The sequence below is a fragment of the Balaenoptera musculus genome, chromosome 15, assembly GCF_009873245.2.
Source record: "Balaenoptera musculus isolate JJ_BM4_2016_0621 chromosome 15, mBalMus1.pri.v3, whole genome shotgun sequence".
Lineage (NCBI taxonomy): Eukaryota > Metazoa > Chordata > Mammalia > Artiodactyla > Balaenopteridae > Balaenoptera > Balaenoptera musculus.
The window spans coordinates 78,250,955-78,269,800 of record NC_045799.1 but is presented as its reverse complement, the minus strand read 5'-3'; the positions used below and the strand labels follow the sequence as shown (position 1 = coordinate 78,269,800).

The 18,846-nt window shown below is 54.5% G+C and overlaps 1 protein-coding gene across 1 annotated transcript in view; it reads left to right on the top strand.

The window, feature by feature from the left end:
* The window catches only part of CLIP2 (CAP-Gly domain containing linker protein 2), a 58,143-nt gene that overhangs the window by 17,521 nt on the left and 21,776 nt on the right, over positions 1-18,846 (top strand). The window contains 5 exon segments of the mRNA XM_036826687.1: positions 10,420-10,544; positions 12,033-12,246; positions 12,888-13,085; positions 14,005-14,108; positions 16,128-16,188. Of these exon segments, the coding sequence (XP_036682582.1) occupies positions 10,420-10,544; positions 12,033-12,246; positions 12,888-13,085; positions 14,005-14,108; positions 16,128-16,188 (702 nt within the window).

Sequence of the window (18,846 nt, the reverse complement as noted above, 5' to 3'; positions counted from 1 at the left end):
AGATAACTCCCATGTGATACTTTTGTTGGGATCATTGAGAAGCTGCTGGCCGTGGAAGTGCATCATAGTTACCAAGGGCTCTGGCTGTGCAAGACCTGGGTAGTGTCATGTGAGTGCCCTGTGGGGTGGGCAGTGGAGCCCCTTAGGGTTATTCACCATCCCTGAATGCTCATCAGGTTGGGAGAGGAGAGAGGTTTAACCCCGGTGTGATCCTGCCTGGAACTCCCCTTGCACCTGCTGCCCCCTCAGGGAGTGAGAACTGGACGTACTGAGCAGGGGGCACTCAAGCTGGCACGAGGCAGGCACTGCTCTGGAAATCTCCGCCAGACTGCAGCCCTTCAGCAGGGTTGGCAGTAGCAGCAGACGGGCCCCAGTGACTTCCCAGCCTGAGACTGGGTTGCATCCTTTGGTTTGAAACACTGCTTTCTCCAGGGCGTATCCACGCCCAGCACTTTCTGCACCTTGTCTCTTTTGGTTCTCCCCACTGCCTTACGCAATGGGTGTTATCTCCCCATTTTACAGATGAGGAAACTGGGCTCAGCCCTGGAAAACGACCTGCCCAGGGCCACTCAGTCAGGAGATGCTGGGCCATTCATTCCTTTATTCACTCATCAACTGTGACTGCCCTGGGAACAGGACATGCTTGGATTGTGGTGGGTTGGGGAGAGGAATTTGAAGGAGGGGTTTACTTTCACCTCAAGGATGGAGCCCACGTGCCCCACCCTAGTCCACAGCTTCCCTTGGGTTAGTCCTCCAGCCTGGACCGCTGTGCACAGCCAGGATCCAGCTGGCTCGGCCGACCCTGGGACTTGCTACTTCTCCCTTGTGCCTTCTGTAAACACCTGACACATCATCTTCCTATCCCTACCCCTCCCTTTAACAAATTATATCCTGGACATGAATGAAGGTAGAGGCCTGAGCTTATACAATTTGAGGATGGGGGCTTTTTAGGAAACAACAATACAAAAAATATTGCTTTTGCAAATTTTACAAATCATGTGATCCCATGAATGTACTGTCAGGGCCCTCCCCACCCAGAGCCTCCAGAGAGGCTGGTGTATATGAGGGGCTCTGATTACCTAAGCTACGTTAGCTTCACCTGCCACAAACCTGCTTCTGACCCGGGTCAAAGGCATGAACAATATTTGTTATTTTTGAACATAAATAACAGAATTTATGTCCGTTAAGTTACGCTGCTCTTCAGTGATACCTCTGGATCCTGGTTTCGTTTGGGCCTCAGCACTACCCCAGGAGGTCCGTGTACTCGCCAAATAGTCGTGGGCAAGTTGTTTATCCTCTCTCTGCCTCAGTTTCTTCACCTGTAAGATGGGGATAAAAGTTCACCTTCTGGGAACTCCCTGGCAGTCGAGTGGTTAGGACTCCGTGCTTTCACTGCCGGGGCCCAGGTTTGATCCCTGGTTGAGGAACTAAGATCCTATAAGCTGCGCAGCGTGGCCAAAAAAATAATAATAATAAAGTTCACCTGCCGCATATGTAGTGTTTAGAAGGTGGTCTGGCTCCAAGTAAGCTCTGAGAAGTGTTAGCTGGTATCAGCATTAAAGTCCATGAAGGGTGGGCATTCTCCCTGGGCCATGGGGTCCTGGGCACAGGGAGGGACTCAGAGCTCGGGGAGCCTCTCTGAGGTCACACAGCGGCTCACGTCGGCCTGCATGTCCTTGGCTTCCGCTGGCCGAGTGCTTGCTGGGAGTGGAGCCTTGTGCCAAGAACTTTACACACAGAATCCATTTCCTCTTCAACCCTGAGGGGCCCTGGCCCCTGGAGGAACCCCTGAGAGGGTGACACCGGGGGAACATGCCTGACCTTCCTGGAATAGTGTCACTTAAATACTGGGAATCTTGTCACATGCCTGCCAGAGCCAAATTGGCAGAATTTTCAGGTGTGGTTTGGAGTTCCACACTGAGCTGCATGGATTCACCTCTTACTACCCCAGCTGCCCACGACGCAGATGTTCATTGTTCCATTTTACAGGCTGAGGATGAGAATCAGAGGCCTGAGTTTCCCACAGCACCCAGAGTGGAAGTGGCAGAGCTGGGTTGTCCTGCCTTTGTCCTTCCCGCCCTCGGCCCCTCCCCCGCCCCAGGACGGGGCGCACACGCACACGCACACACACATACACACAGATAACCTTTCTGGCTAATCCCTGAAATTCCTCCAGCATCGAATCATTCTATTCCGCCCCAACTTCCTCTTCTGAAATCCTCCCTCCCTGAGTGCTCCCATAGCTCGGACTGGGTGAGTTTGGGGTAGTACTCAAGGATCCTGGGTGTCTGGAGTTGGGGCGCATGGCAGAGGTGGGAGCAGAGAGATGCAATGACTTGTCCAAGGACACACAGCCTTTTAGAACATGCCTGGCACAGCTGAGATGGGACCCAGGCCCAGTGGCCCAGTCTGGTGGGACCCTGGCACCCCTGGGCACCTTCCAGGCCCGGGGAGCCTATGGGGGGCCCTCGGCTGCCTAGCTGGCCTGAGACATAGCTGCTGTGTGTGTCCCCCAAGGTGTGGTCCCGAGGGTCCATCCCAGGAAGTGGTCTGTCCGCGTGGTTTTAGGGATGTTGCTCCAGAGGCAGCAGGGCTGGTGCGGCAGACTCTGGAGCCAGCCATTAGTTTGGGATTTAGGTCGTGGAAGAGAAGAGACGTTCCAGGGGAATTAACGGAGAAGCAGGAACCGAGACTATGTAGAAAGGCAGCTTGAGAACTGGTGGCACAGAAGAGGGGTAGGAAGACAGCCCCACCCGGGGGCTGATCCAGACTCAGGCAGGCCTGCTGGGGCAGAGACCACCGGGCCTTAATCACCCATTGTACAGGGAAGGACCGTGAAGGTCAGAGAGGGTGAGCGGTTGCCTGGGGTCACACAGCACATCATGGGCTGGCCTGGAACAGGAGCTCTGGGCTTCTATCTACCAGTCCTGGAATGTCCTCTGTATCCCCCCCCACCCCGAGTGGATCCAGCAGTCCAGGTGGAGGGCTGGAAGTATCTTGGTCAGCTACAGTTGCCAGCATGGGGTATGATTAGCAAGGACCAGAGGAGGCTGTCTCAGGAAGGAAGAGGCCTGGCTGGTTGCTTGTGGCTCCAAGAGGTGCCCCAGGGCCAAAGCCGCAAGGAGTGGATGTCAGTGGGATAATGGGAGAGCTCTGACCCCCAAAGATGTCAGATGGCCCATAGGTTGCTGTGGAGGGTCGGGTTCTCCAAAAGTAGGCGCCAAGGTGGGGTTTGGGGTGTTTCTTAGGGCTTTTAACTTCTGTGAAAGATTGGGCAGAGGGAGAAGTCAGACTGCTCTGCAGGCCAGACAGAGTCTCGGCCAACCTGGGGCAGCTCTGGAGCGAGATTGCCCATCACAGCATCCCGTGCTGAGCCAACATGTCCGGGCCTTTCTGCCCCGGCCTCGCTCAGTCACCGCATGTTGAGTGCCCCATCTCAGGCGAGGGGCTCCGCACAGCAGGGCAGCAAGGGCTTCCTTGAAGCAGGATCTGAGTGGAGCATCTCCAAGTACTTGAAGTCTCTGCCCCTTTATGTCCCTTCATGTACTGGCCACAGAAGCATCCTGAGGAGGGTGGACCAAGAAACCTTTCCAGGGAATCGCCTGTACTGCTGGCACCCTCTCCCGGCATATCCCACAGCTCCCTGCCGGTGCCAGCCTGGCCCTGCAGATAACCCAGCGTGTACCAGCCCGCGAGGCAGTCTGAGCAGCCCGGCCCCTCTGCACTGGGTGGGTAGGTTCTCTGCAGGTCTGTGTCCTGCCTGCTGCCCCCTCGGCAGCTGGCCTGGGCAGTGTGGGACCCGCCTCCTGAGAGATGAGGAATGAGGTTTTCTCTCTGCAGGTGTCTCCCTCTCTCCTCAGGCCCCGGTCAAGTTCCCACCACTCTGCTGAGAACAGACACCCAGCAGGGCCATCTGTAGTGTGGAGGCTGCAAGGTGGCCTCTGGGGTGTACAGGCCTGGGCGTGAGCTCAGCTCTGCCGCTCACAGCAGTGTCCCAGGGCAGGGTGCTGAGCCTCAGTTTCCTCGTCTTTAAAATGGGCCTGATATTCCCATTTCGTAGGATTTGTATAAATTGAATAAGGAAGGGACTTCCCTGGCCGTCCAGTGGTCAAGACTCTGAGCTTCCACTGCAGGGGGCGTGGGTACCATCCCTGATCGGGGAACTAAGATCCCGCATGCCATGGCGTGGCATAAATAAATAAATAAACAAACAAATAAATAAATAGAATAAGGAAGACTCCCGGCGTGTAGTGAGCTCCCGGGAAAGGCTGGTTTTCTTTCCTTGCTCTGGGTGTTGTTTCTTCACCCCGGAGTCTTCACAGCTGAGGGGCAAGTGCTGTGATGCCCATTGTGAGGCCTGGCTGTAGACGGGAGAGGGTTGTGAGGACCGGCCAGGGGGCATCCTGGGGGCTGCTGTCCTGGGTGCTCAGGCAGAGGGAGCTGGCGTCTGTTGGGAGCGGGGAGGGGTGAGCAGGAGGGGACTCGGTGGCCCACCGAGCACACAGGGCTGCTGGGCCTCCGTGTTCAGGCTGTGCTAATGGGGGGCAGAGCCAGGTAAGGCAGGGGGCCCAGGAGGCACTAGATCTGCCTCCTGCTTCCTCTGTGTTGTGATGGGGCTTCTGGCTGGATGGCAGGGGGCAAGGGTGTGGCCTTTAGTCCTCCCATTTCCTAGAGGGGTAGGGGCAGGGCCTGGGAGGTCAGACTGACCCCAGGCTAGGAAGACTCCAGAATGTCTCCCTTTTTTATTTTTTCCCCTTTGGCCACACCGCACGGCATGCGGGATCCTAGTTCCCTGACCAGGGATCGAACCCGTGCCCTCTGCAGTGGAAGCGTGGATTCTTAACCACTGGACTGCCAGGGAAGTGCTGAAATGTCTCCCTTTTTCCCAGGGTCACAGTCGGGGAATTCTGGCCTGAGTTTGTGCAGTAGTCTCTGTCTGCCCCCTCCCACCTTTTCTTTAAAGTATCCACGTGCCTGGGAGGACAAATGACCGATTCCCGCATGTGCTGGGCTGGGGAGAGGACGGACCCGAGGCCCGCAGACCTACTTGGGGGAGTCAGCTGGGCCACTCAATACCTGCCGCTTAGCCTCTCTGACCCTCAGTCTCTTCTTCTGTAACATTCATAACCATCTTCTCTCCAAAAAATTGCCAATGCCTGCCCCTCCCCCACATTTCAGCTGTGACTCTTCTGTGCTTCCCGGGAAGAACAGGGCTGTTGTCCACCACCAGACCCGCCAGCGTCTGCGCACTCTGTCTTCCCTCCAGCTGTTTTTGTCCAGTCCAGGGCCCCAACCTCCAGCTCTTGTCCGAGGCCAGCCCCTCCCACCCGCCCCCTGCAGACAGCCTCCCTCCTCCCCTGCACATTCCCCCTTTCCCGACTCTCCCCCAACCCCTTGTCTTCCTCCTGCTATTTGCCCATTTCTCTGTCCTCCCTTCAGCTAAACCCCTTAAGAGGCCCGTCCGTGACTGTGGTCTCCACCTCCTGCTCTCTCCCCATCACCGATCACTCTAGGGAACTCCCCCCCCGCAAGGCCACCAGGGCCCTTCACATTCCAAGTACGATGGTCAGTTCTCAGTCCTCATCTTATTTCACCTCTTAGCAGAATCGGCCACCATCTCTCCCTGCCTCCTTCTAGAAGCACTTTCTTCCCTCACCTCCTGGGATTCCACACATTCCCCTGGTTCCTCCTACCTCCCTCCTCTTCCTCTTCCCAGCATCAGGTCAGAACTCCAGCCTCCGCTTGTCTCTCCCTTGATGGAACCATCCAGGCCTGTGACTTAGGACAGTCCAAGCATATGTGGGCATCACACTGCCCAGGGTTCCATCTCCTGTCTCATGTGTCAAGCCCTTAGTCAACATCTCCACTTAACCTGCATTAGTTTCCTATGGCTGCTGTAACAAGTACCATAAACTGGGTGACTTAAAACAGAAATGTACGCTCTCCAAGTTCTGGAGGTTAGACATTTGAAATCCCAGGTGTTGGCAGGGCCATGCTGTCTCTGTAGGATCAAGGGAAGAATCTGCTCCATGCCCTTCTCTTGGGTTCTGGTGTTGCCCGCACTCCTCGGCGTTCCTTGGCTTATAGGTGCATTTCTTGCATCTCTGCCTCAGTCTTTACATGGCCTTCTTCCCTCCGTGTCTCTTCTCTTATAAGGACACCAGTCATATTGGATTAGGGCCTGCCCTAATGACCTCATCCTAATGTGATCACATCTAAAAGACCCTGTTTTTATTTATGTATTTGTTTGTTTGTTTATTGGCTGTGCCGCACAGCTTGCGGGATCTCAGTTCCCCAACCAGGGGTTGAACCCGGGCCACGGCCGTGAAAGCCCGGAATCCTAAGCACTAGGCCACCAGGGAACTCCCATAAGAGACCCTATTTTTTAATCAGGTTACACTCATAGTCGTGGGAGTCAGGTCTTCAGCGTATCTTTTTGGGGAACACAGTTCAAACTATAACACACCCAACCCCCATCCCCGACCTGCTCCGCCCCGTCCTCCCCATCTCAGTGAATGGCACACGTGTGTCTCCAGCAGACCAATCCAGGAACTTGGCAGTTGGCCTTACGTCCTGCTTTTCTCTCCTCCTGACCACGTGGTTCATAATCAGGCCTCTGGTGCTGCCTCCAAAATACACCCAAATGGGTCCCCAGCCCACCACCTCTGTGGGCAGCTCCCCTCTCTCCAGCAGTGGAACCACCCCCTCCTTGGTCTCCCTGCCCCCACTCAGGGCCCAACACTCCAGGAGCCCCCATCTCACGTGGGCTAAAACCCACCCAGCTTCCCATGGCCCCCAGACCCTTGTGGTCTGCCCGCCCACCCTCGTATGATCCGACTTTGCCCTCCGTCCTGGCTGCACTCGGCCGCCCCAGCCTCCTTCTCTTTGCTCCCGTACCAGGCCAGTGCCTCTGCCGTGCCCTGCTGACCTCCTCCACCTGGGACTCTGACCCCAGGGCTCCCCGCAGCTCACTGCCCTGCTTCCATTAGGCCTCTGCGCCAAGGTCACCTCTTGGAGACGGGGCCCTCCGGTGCTGTTCCACGTAGCCTTTGTCATCCTCCTGGAATGACAGCACTTACTCACTTACTGCTGGGCTGTCTGCTTCCCGCCCTGACGAGGAAGGTTGGGGTGTTTTGCTCACATGGCTGCACCCCCAGTGCCTGCAACAGAGCCCGGTGCCAGGAAGGTGCTCAAACCTTCCTGCTCCGTGAATGACTCATGGCCCTGCCAGGTGGTCCTGAGAGCGAGTGAGGTACCACGTGTGTGACGTCGATGCTGCAAAAGCTAGTTGAGCCCCAGATGCCCCTCGCTAGCTGTTGAGGTCAGCGACGTGGACACGGTCAGGGAGGATCACCGAGAGGGGCTGCTCGCCTCTGTCCCCTCGTCTCCCTGAAGGTGGCGCAGTGCCATCACTCACCTGCCCGTCTCTCCCGGGCAGCCTCCTTCCTGCCAGGACCCCCTCCTTCCCCGCTTGCTCTGCTCTTCCGCCACAGCGGCCCGGCAGGTGCTGCTCCAGGCCTTGGAAATGAGCCCCTCACTGGACCCTCACGGCTGCCCTGTGAGACGGGGGGACTTGCCCCAGCCTCCTGATGGCAGAGCTGTCTGTCCTTGTGGGCGAGACGCATGGGTTTATTTTAGACGAGCCACCTATTTTAACTTCCTCAGAGGAAAATCCCGGAGAAACAGATAAATTCAGTCTGCCCACCTCCCTTGTTTTATGAGACCCGGGATGTAGTCGGTGTTTGGCCCAGGCCAGCAGGGACTCCAGCCTCACAGATAACCCTCAGGTGCTGGAAAAGGAGCGGGTGGGGCTCATCCCTCCGGAGACTGGGGCCCAGCCTGTCCCCCAGTGGGGGTGTGGGGAGGGACAGTTCTTTAGTGGAACTACAGGGACTCTGGTGCATTGCTGGGGAGGGCCAGGATGCAAAATGCACAGGCACTTAGGAAGACAGTTTGGCCACTTCTTACAAAACTAAACATACTCTCACCATATGATTCAGCAATCCTGCTCCTTGGTACTTACGCAAATGAGTTGACATATCTGCATGAAGACCTGCACACAAATATTTCTAGCAACTTTATTCCTAATTACTAAAACTTGGAAGCAACCAAGATGTTCTTCAGTAGGTGAATGGATAAATAAACTAAGGTGCATCCAGACAGTGGAGTGTTATTCAAGGCTAAAAGGAAATGAGCTGTCAAGCCATGAAAAGACATTCAGGACCCTTAAATGCGTAGTATTAAGTGACTGAAGCCAGTGGGAAAATGCCACATACTATATGATTCCAACTGTATGACATTCTGGAGAAGACAAAACTTTGGGGACAGTAAAAGATCGTTGGTTACCAGGAGGCGGGGGAGGGAGGGATAAATAGGTGGAACACAGCATTTTTAGGGCACTGAAACTACTCTGTATGATACTATAATGGTGGGTACAAGTCATTATATATATTTCTCAAAATCCATAGAATGTACACCACCAAGAGTGAACCCTAATGTAAACTATGGACTTTAGTTAATAACAATTTGTTGGCTCACCATTGTAATAAATGCACCCCACTGATGCAGGGTGTTAATAAGAGGGGAAACTGTAGGGGCGAGAGGTGAGGGGATATATGCGAATTCTCTGTATTTTCTGCTCAAATTTTCCAGAAACCTAAAATATCTCTATAAAACAAAGTCTATTAGGGACTTCCTTGGTGGTCCAGTGGTTAAGAATCTGCCTTTCAATGCAGGGGGTGCGGGTTTGATCCCTGTTCGGGGAGCTAAGATCCCACATGCCTCGGGGCCAAAAAACCAAAACATAAAACAGAAATAATATTGTAACAAATTCAATAAAGACTTTTAAAAAAATGGTCCACATCAAAAAATCTTAAAAAAAAAAAAAGAGAATCCGCCTTCCAATGCAGAGGAGACGGGTTCGATCCCTGGTCGGAGAACTAAGATCCCACATGCTGCAGGGCAACTAAGCTTACACACCACAACTCACAAAGGGGCTCTGGAGATTTAGGCAGTTGAAAGAGTTTAGGTTAAATTAGTTTAAGGGCCATAAAAACTAGGCAAACAATCATAAAAGACAGTTGCTATCTGTAGGGAAAAATTGGTGCTGGGAGGGAAAAGTATCTGCATGTGCCCATCCGCGTCTGTGAGTAGTGTTTGCTTAGTCCCAGCACCGTCAACCTGGAGACTGATCAAAATGAAGCCATCACTGCGTGGCAGGGGTAGAAACCCAGTAGGGGTGTGTACAGCCTGGTGCTGGGGAGGGAACGCCTCCCCTTCCCTGATGAGACGTAGATGGATGTCACCCCCAAATTGAAAAATTGACAAGTAGCAATATTAGCATGTCATTTAGAAATATGGAGGTCAGCACCAAAAAGCTTCATCTTAAAGAGTGAAAGTGCTTCTGGGGAGAGATGGAGAAACTTACAGGAATTTTTAAGGCTTTGGAAGTATATATATATATATAAAACTTTATGTATATATATAACGAATTGAAAGTTTTAAAAATCATTGTTATAGTAATATTCCTGATTATTGGCCTGTCCTGTGAGTTTTTTAAATTGTGGTAAAATACAAGTAACATACCATTTACCTTCTTAACCATTTTTGAGCTTACAATTCACTAGTAGTAAGTATATTCACATTGTTGCGCAACAGATCTTTTTCATCTTGCGAAACTGAAACTGTATTCCCATTAAAAAACAACTCCCCACTTCCCTTCCTGCCCAGCTCCTGGCAACCCCCATTTAAACCATTCTTTTTTTTTTCTTTTGGCAACGCAGCTCGGCTTGTGGGATCTCATTTCCCTGATCAGGAATTGAACCCGGGCCCTCGGCTGTGAAAGCGTGGAGTCCCAACCACTGGACCGCCAGGGAATTCCCTAAACCTTTTTTTTTTTTTTAACATCTTTATTGAAGTATAATTGCTTTACAGTGGTGTGTTAGTTTCTGCTTTATAACAAAGTGAATCAGCTATACATATACATATATCCCCCTATCTCCTCCCTCTTGCGTCTCCCTCCCACCCCCAAACCATTTTTAAGGATAACATTTATTGAGACTCTCGTATGCTCCAGACACTGCACATTTAGTACTTAATCCTCACAAAAGCCATTTTGACAGATGAAGATGCTGGAGCTCAGAGAGGTTAGGTAACTTGCCCAAGCTCACACGGCTTGTAAGTGGCAGAGTTTGAATGCAGGTCTGTCTTTCTGACTCCAGAGCTCTTGCTCAGGACAGCCCTGGGAAGCACTGTTTATATCTGTACCCCTCCCAACTGTCCTTGGGCCTCCCCCTCATCTCCCCTGGCCCTTGCACACTGCAAGGGAGGGGTGGGATGAGCCCAGGCACCTGGGTGCCTGTGCCATCTCTACAGTTCCCACTGCATCCTCTGGACCTGAGTCTCTCTGTGTGCCTATAGGTTGGTGGGACGAAGACTGGCGTGGTACGGTACGTCGGGGAGACAGACTTTGCCAAGGGCGAGTGGTGTGGCGTGGAGCTGGACGAGCCCCTTGGGAAGAACGATGGGGCAGTGGCAGGCACCAGGTATGGCGGGGAGGGAGGAAGGGAGTCCTCTTCTCCTGGGGTGGGTGCATGGGTCGGGGTTGGGGCATCTGAGAATGCCAGTGTTGAGCATCTGGGTGACTGTGCCAGATACCATGTATAGATGCTACCACCTCCCTTCTGTCATAGCAGCTCACAGAAGCAGGTGGTGGGAATATCACCCCATTTTACAGATCAGAGAACCAAGGCCAGAGAGGTCATTGCTCAAGGTCACACAGAGAGTCACGAGTAAGCACTAGGAGAGTCATCTGTCCCTGGGTTCCCCTCCCCCTGCCACCCGTGACTAAGTGAGGCGGGAGCACCAGAAAAGGAGAGGCAGGGGTCCTGCCTTCTGAGAGTTGCCCTGGGTGACACAGGAAATAATCAGACAGTGCCTGATGCTGTACAGCCAAGGTTAGGGTCACAGCTGGGTCCCAGGTTTCGCAGCATCTCTGATTAAAGGGAATTGACTGCCAGGAATGCTGGGTCGAGAGGGTCTAAGGCCATGCCTGGGCCCTTTGAGGGTGGGGGGGCTGATGCTATGGCTGAGCAGCGTCAGGGATGTGGGGCTAAGGCAAGGTGGCCCGCGAGCCTGTGTTGGCTGTCCCTGGGCTAGGTTCTGTCGTCCAGGTGAGGCTGTGACAGCTCTGAGAAGGAAGGTGTGCTAGGCTGGGGTCAGGCTGCACAAAGACCTGAATGTGGGAAGAGGCAGGGTGGGGTGGCAGTTTCAAGGTGAGCGGGAAACTGGACAGAACTAGGTCCCTGGTCCCACGTGGAATCCATGGCTAGAGGTTTTGAGAGAAGATGATCCAGAGTTCCGTGGCAACACTTGCCTTCCTGTTTTCAAGACGGACGTTTCTCTCAACTTACTCTTGCTTTCAGAATCCAGGGGCAGGTTGGGCAGCATCCTCACCCCACCCCTGAGGTGGCTCCTTCAGGCTCTGCTTCTCCATTCGGGGGCTCCATGGGCAGAGAGCCTTGGGGTTGGGGGTGGTCCAGGGGCAGCCATGAGAGTGGGGCTGCAGATATGGCTGGGGGCCTCTGACTGATGTGTGGGAGCCAAAGCATAGTGGGCTTTGGAGTCCACTGCGTCCAGTCTCAGCTTTGCCATTTAACCAGCTGTGTGACTGTGGGTAGGTTACTTAACCTCTCTGAGCCTAAATCTCATCTGTGAAATATGGATAACAATAGAGTGGTTGGGGGATCGAAATGAGCATTTATGTAAAGGGACTGGCATAGAGCAGGTGCTCGGTAATTGTTATTCCCCCATCCCCCAGAAATATGCCCAACCGCTGTTCATGGCTATGCAGAATATCAGGCCCTGCTCACCTCTATTCCCTTTCTGGGAGTCCTGTCTATCGGTCTTAGGGTGTGGGTGATGGGTCCCTCAGGAGAAGGCTCTCTCTGCTGGGCTCTGAAGAGGTAGGGGAGGCAGGCCAGGCTCCAAGCTGTGGGGCCGTGACAGCAGCATGGTCTCTCCTACCTCTCCAGGTACTTCCAGTGCCCGCCCAAATTTGGTCTCTTCGCACCCATCCACAAGGTAATCCGCATCGGCTTCCCATCCACCAGCCCAGCCAAGGCCAAGAAGACCAAGCGCATGGCCATGGGAGTCTCAGCACTGACCCACAGTCCCAGCAGTTCCTCCATCAGCTCCGTCAGCTCTGTGGCCTCCTCTGTGGGGGGCCGGCCCAGCCGCAGTGGCCTGGTGAGGGATACCCTGGTGTGTGTATGGGGGTGGGGCGGGGACAGAGAGACCCAGTTGTCCCCTGACTTGCTCTGGTTCCAGGCATCAGTCAGTTTGGAGTTTTTGAACAAAGATGAAAGTGCCTATTTTTTAACAGAGAAATTGACCCATTTACATTTATTGTTATTTTTATATTACCGATTTGTCAGTAGCTTAAGCCCTTCCCTGGGAGTTAAAGAGGGTCATACAGAGGCAGGGCAGGTGATACAGGTGCACGCAGGTTATACAGGTGCAGGGCAGGTGCTTTAGAAAGGCTGGCACAGCCACCTTGGGTGAGGAGGGAAGGTGAGGTTGCCCTTTCAGCAGAGCTCTGTCTACACGGGAGGTTCCTCCTAGTCCAGGAGAAGGTGGCCCAGGTGAAGGAGCCCACCATGAGGCAGACCCCCAGGGGCTGTGACTCTCCTGGGAGCAGGGAGTTCCCTGGGTTGCAAACATCATGATTCCCTTTACATACCTAGGCAGAGTGTCTAGGGCCCTGGGATGGGGAGGAACCAAACCCCAGCAGTTGAGGCACTTCGGCCCGCCACTTGCTGGGTAGTGGTGGGTTGCCTGGACGGTGATCCACATCCCTGAGTCCTGCCTGCACCCACGCCTTCCTGCAGCTCACGGAAACCTCTTCGCGCTATGCCCGCAAGATCTCGGGCACGACTGCCTTGCAAGAGGCGCTGAAGGAGAAACAGCAGCACATCGAGCAGTTGCTGGCTGAACGGGACCTGGAGCGGGCCGAGGTGGCCAAGGCCACGAGCCACATCTGTGAGGTGGAGAAGGAGATCGCCCTGCTCAAGGCACAGCATGAGCAGGTGGGTGGGCAGGCAGGGCCATGGAGCACCCAGAGGGCACCAGCGGTCTCCTCGGGCCAGTCTTGTCCCTCAGTCACGCTCAGTGAGGAGAACTTGGGGTGTGCAGAGAAAACTGAGATGCATGTTACACACACCCCTCATCCTCCTGGTGAATTTCCTTCCAATGGTAGGTCCACATTCTACCTCCAGAACCTCGATACAAACTTGCGTATCCTGCTTTTTCCTACCTTCTATAGTGCGAGCATGATTTCTAGGTCATGGAAAATTCTTCCCCGTTTGAACGACTGCATTGCCGTCTGTCACGGGCTGTGTCCTTACTGACGTAGCCTGTCCCCTGCTGGTGTTTAGGTTGTTTTCCAATTCCTCACTTTTTCTAAATAATACTGATGTAAACATTTTTGGGGTACATCTGTCCACATTTCAGATCATGCTTTCGAGCAGATTCCTGGGTTGGGTTTCAGGGAAGGAAGTCCTTGCCCATAGCCTTGACTCTGCTGCTGTCATGTGTCTACTCTTCCCTGATGCTTGTTCCCCACATGGGAGCTCCCTCCTAGGCCCCTGTCCCCATTTGGAGCCTGGCTCACTCATCCCTCGGGTTCTGGAATTTTTAAGGCCAAGCTCACGTGTGTGTCGTGACAGGGGCCTTGACAAGACAATAGGTCTTAGGCCCTCAAGGGCTGAGGGAGGTGGCAGGTACTGGGGGCAGGTGGACCTGAGGTTCCCGTTCCTGGCACTCAGCCGGCCCTCTTCCCTCACATCTAGGTCCACCGTTCCGGTCAGACTAGGGCTGGCAGGGGAGTAGGGGTGGCTGGGTTCCAGGCCTGGCTCCTCGCACCACCTCCACACCCACCCCTCCCCCACCTGGCTCCCGGTCCCCAGGCGGAGGCTGACCCTGTCCTGGCCCTCGCTCGGGGCCCAGTATGTTGCAGAGGCAGAGGAGAAGCTGCAGCGGGCCCGGCTGCTGGTGGAGAGCGTGCGGAAAGAGAAGGTGGACCTGTCCAACCAGCTGGAGGAGGAGAGGAGGTAGGTGCCACTCCTGTCCTGGTCCTGGTCCTGGGGGGACACTTTCCCAGAGCCTCGTTAAGGATGACCAGGAAAAGCAAGGCTCAGGACCAGCAGGCACAAACCCCGCCTCCACCACGTACTGGCTGTGTCACCTGGGCTGGTGACATGAGCTCTGCGGGCCTTAGTCCTCTCATCTGCAAAGTGGGGTGATGATCCCCATCTCTGCAGGCTGTTGGGAGGACTTACAAGATAACTCCAGTAAAGCACCCAGCATGGCACTGAGCACATGGGAGACACTACATACGTCACTGTTTTCCTTCCTTGACATGGGGTTCACCGTTCCTGCCCTGCCCGGCTCATGCAGCATCATGAGAACGCCCAGGCGGGCAGGGGGACCTCTCACTAGGGAGACGTGCATCCGATGTCCCCACCCCGTGACCCAGTTCAGCACAGGGAACACCCCTTCTGCATCAGGTCCCTCGCGTGGAGCTCACAGCCCGTGTCCTGAAGCTTCATTCCCATTTCATGTGTCAGGAAACCGAGGCTCAGAGAAGCAGCAGGAAAAGGCCCCTGGAAACACCTTGCCCCTGGGGCTCAGCCTCGGGGCTGGGAGCTTTACCTGCTCTGTCTCCCTCTGTCTTACAATTAGCCCAGGAGGCAGGTATTGCCCCCCAGGTCACAGATGAGAAAACTGAGGCTCAGAGCAGGGAAGGGACTTGCCTGAGGTCACCAGCCTGTTAGTGGTGCCACTGGCTCTTTCTGTCCTGCCAGTGGCAAGTGGGAGTTGTGTTCCCTCCGTGTGGGGACTCTGGCCTGACTTGGTCCTGGGTCACCTGGTGGGGCTCAGAGCTGACTAGGGTCTGACAAGGGTTTCCCTCTGCCCAGAAGCCTGTCTTTGTCTCCTAGCTGCTGACACAGATTTCTGCAGCTTCCTTTGCTCCCCTGCACAGTAGCACCTCCCAGACCCAGCCCTCCACCTCCCCCAGCTTGGGTCTGGTTTTGGGCTTTCAGCTGAGGCATGTGCTCCACGGGCTGTTGTTACTGTCTGACTTGGAGACAGGAGGGCTTATTTATATCTGCCTGAGAGGGTCGGTGGGGCCCACGCATCTGGTTCCCATGGCAACATGCCTGATGCCAACAAACAGAAACAGATCTTTGAGACGTTGTTGGAGTTGTGTTCAGGAAGGCCTGGGTGCAAGTCCCAGCATTGCCCTGCACTTGCTGTGTGACCTTGGGCAGGTCACTGGCCCTTTCTGGGCCTTAGTTTCATCCTCTGTGTGCTGGGAGCTGTCACGAGGCCCCAGGAGTAGCAGCTTTGTGAGCTGTAATGTGCCTGTGTCTCTTCCCTGTGCTCTCTCGGGGGTGGGTGGGTGTGTCTCCTTGAGGGTGGGCCCCACATCTGCAGCAGGGCGTTAGGGACCCTCCACATCAGGGAGCAGCCCAAGCAGTGGGGGCTGGGACTCTGGACCCTGATTTTGAGGGGGAGGGAATGAGAATGGGGTCAGTAGGGCAAGAAGCCCACCTTGCCTCCTTCCCCACAGACTGTTCCATGCGGCATGTCTGTTCCCTGCTGTGATGAAAACAGAGCTGTTAGTGCTTCCATTTACTATCCATTCTGTCATTTATTTCCACAACCACCCTAGGGGGGAAGGATGCTGCATTAAACATTCCTATTTTATATAAATATATATATGTGTGTGTGTGTGTGTGTGTGTGTGTGTATATATATATATATATATTTTTTTTTTTTTTTTTGCAGAAGGAAGGATTTATTTCTTGCAGCAAATAAGGAGAACACTGGGGATCGTTCCCAAAGCAGTGTCTATTTTAGAGAAACCAGTGTTCTCTGTGTAGAGCATGGATCAGGAAATTGGGAGGGCTGGATGTTTCCAGGAACTTGGGGCTCTGGGCAGTGTCTTCTGCATAATCTGAGTGTGGACTTTGGGCCACCTGTGGCCTTGGCTCTCTCTGCCATGGCTGACTTGGCAAAGCCCACCCTTCTGGGTGAAGCTCACTCAGCCCCCTCTCCCCCTGCAGGAAGGTGGAGGACCTGCAGTTCCGAGTGGAGGAGGAGTCCATCACCAAGGGAGACCTGGAGGTAATGGTCAAAGGCCCCCCTACCCCAGGCTTGCACCCCAGGCCCAGCCCTCGAAGGGCAAATGGCCATGAGGTCTAGGCAGCAACTCTGGGCCCCCTGGGAGGGGGCAAGGGGTATTACAAGGGAGAAATGGGGAAGGGTCAAAGATCATACCCTGGGGGCGGGGGGTGGCGGTCATGAGAGACTCAGATGTCAGAAGTGGGAATGGCTCAGCTCCAGGAGCCCCAGAGGGGCCATGCTTCCTGTGTCAGCAGCTGGGTGGAATGGACCCAAGGCATCCACAGAGCTGGGCCTGAGGACATAGTGGCCAGCCTCCCCTGTCCCTTCTTTCTTGGGCAGTAGCCCTAAAGGTGTTCCCTGGGCCCTTTGTTCGTCTTGAATTCCACATAAAATTTTGGCTGGAAGTAGCTTGTGGTTGAGTCACAGAATTTATAGACGGGAAAACAGGCTCAGAAAGGCAAAGGGACCCTCCCAGTCATGGAGCAAGTCAGCAGCCAGTGGGACCAGGGCCCAGGACTCCTGACTCCTGCATCCAGCCCGTAAGAATGGCCAATTACAGCGCCTCCTCAGTTATAGCACCTGGAGAGGGGTCTGGACCTTTCACTCTCACTCTCCAATCCAACCCACCCTTTCTGAGCTGAGGGATGAAGGATGCTCACATCAATTAGTAAAGCACTTAAGGATCCCTGCCCCCGAAGACAACACTAGCCCTCCTCAGCAAATCATTTGGAGGCCACGGGGCTCACTAGGCCTGCTCACAGTTGGGTGGGCAGGAGTGCCTTTCCACTGAGACCCTTCCTGCTCCCTGGGAGGTGACAAAAGACAAGGACTCCCAGAATCATCAGATGGGGCAGGGGGCAGTCAGTTCAGTCCCTCTCCACACTCTGGTCCTGGCCCTAACTGGCCTTGGGCAGCCTCTTCCTTTCCCTGGGCCTCTGTTTGCTCCTCTGTAAAATGAGGAGGTTGAACTAGGTCAGTGATTCTCAAACTTGAGAATTCATCACCTAGAGGGTGTGTTCAGACACGAAATGCTGGGCCCTGGCCTGAGTGGCCGTTTGGTAGGTCTGGGTGGGCCCCGAGAATCTGCATTTCTAACAAGTTGCCAGGTGATGCTGGTCTGGGGACCGTGCTTTGGGAATCACTGCACCAGATCATGCCTGAGCTCCAGTGGGAAATTACGGTTTCTGATTTTGTGAAAAAGCCGTGTTAAGACCCCTATGCCTTCCAACGTCCAGCAAAATTGTGCATATGGCTGTCCTGTCCCTGGATGACCATGGCTCGGGGAGGGACATGTGTGATCTAGGGTCACTGACAGCTGCCCCTGTTGGGGCAGGTTCTGCCACCTGAACTTAAAGGATGGATACTGGGGCACAACCTGGTGTAGGAACCCCAGCCTGGTATCAGGGTGTTCCAGTGTAAGTTTCCGTCTTAGCCAAGGGGGCAGGTCATGTGGTTATGTTTAGCAGGCCCTCCTGCAGAGGCTGGGTGGGGGCGGGGGGGGGCTTCTGGGTTGCAAAGAACAGAGACCCCTCCTGCTAACTCCAGTCATCCGGGGGTTACTGAAAGGCTGCAGGGAAGTCTCACAGCCCTAGTGGCAGGCAGTTCAGGGAACCGGAAGGAGGAACAACAGCAGAACTGGAGCCTATTCTCCCCCACTGAGGGGCCTCCCTCTTCTCATGACTCATGGTCAGTCTGTCTGTCTGTCACCGTGTCTGCAAGTCTCTTGGTACATCTGCTCCCTTCTCCCCAACACCCATCCTCCTGGATCCGCCCAGGCTCCAGCACCCACTGTCTCCCAGCTGTCCTCTTGGGAGAATCTGATTGGCCCCAGGCTAGCCAATGGGCTGGCTGGCTTTGGATCAGGTGTCCAGCCCAGATCCAATCAGCCCTGGCGGGGAGAGGCGTGGGGGTGGGACAGACAGTGACAGACAGCTAATTCAGTCCAAGGGCAGTGGAGCCCCGTTGCTGCTGTTTTTATTGTGACTATATTCATGGCGACCAGAAGGCAAAAGTCCCTCTCATCCTCACCCGTCTTAAAAGTCAAAAATAAAACCCAGAATACATCCTTGAGCTTCTGGTCCCCCTCCAGCTATGTCGCCCCAGTTCTCTGCTTGTCCTTCTCCTGTCCTCACTCCCCCAGCTACCCAAGGTGCCCCATTCCAACCTCACCTCCTTCCTGACCTTGAATGTTGGCCTGTCCAGGGGCTCAGTCTCAGTCTACACTCTCCCTGAGAGCGTCTAGTCTGTGGCATTAAATGCCCTTTATAAGCCCATGATTCCCTTGGTCCTCCCCTGAGCTCCGTGCCACTATACCCACCGGACATCCGCACCAGGAAGAGCAAGTGACGGCTACTTGTAATAGTTCCTGGGGCTTCAGGAAAAAACTACCACAATTCAGTGGCTTCAAACAGCACACATTTATGCTCTCACAGTGCTGGAGGCCAGAAGTCTGAAATCAAGGTGTGGACAGGGTCAGTTCCATGCCTGTCTCCCAGCTCTGGTAGGATGGCTGGCAGCCACTGGTGTTCCTCAGCTTGTCACCGCATCACTGCCTCTATTGTCACATGGCCTTCCTCCCTGTGTGTTCCTGTGTCTCTTCACGTGACCTTCTTATAAGGACACTAGTCATCAGACCCACCTTAACCCAGTATGACTTCA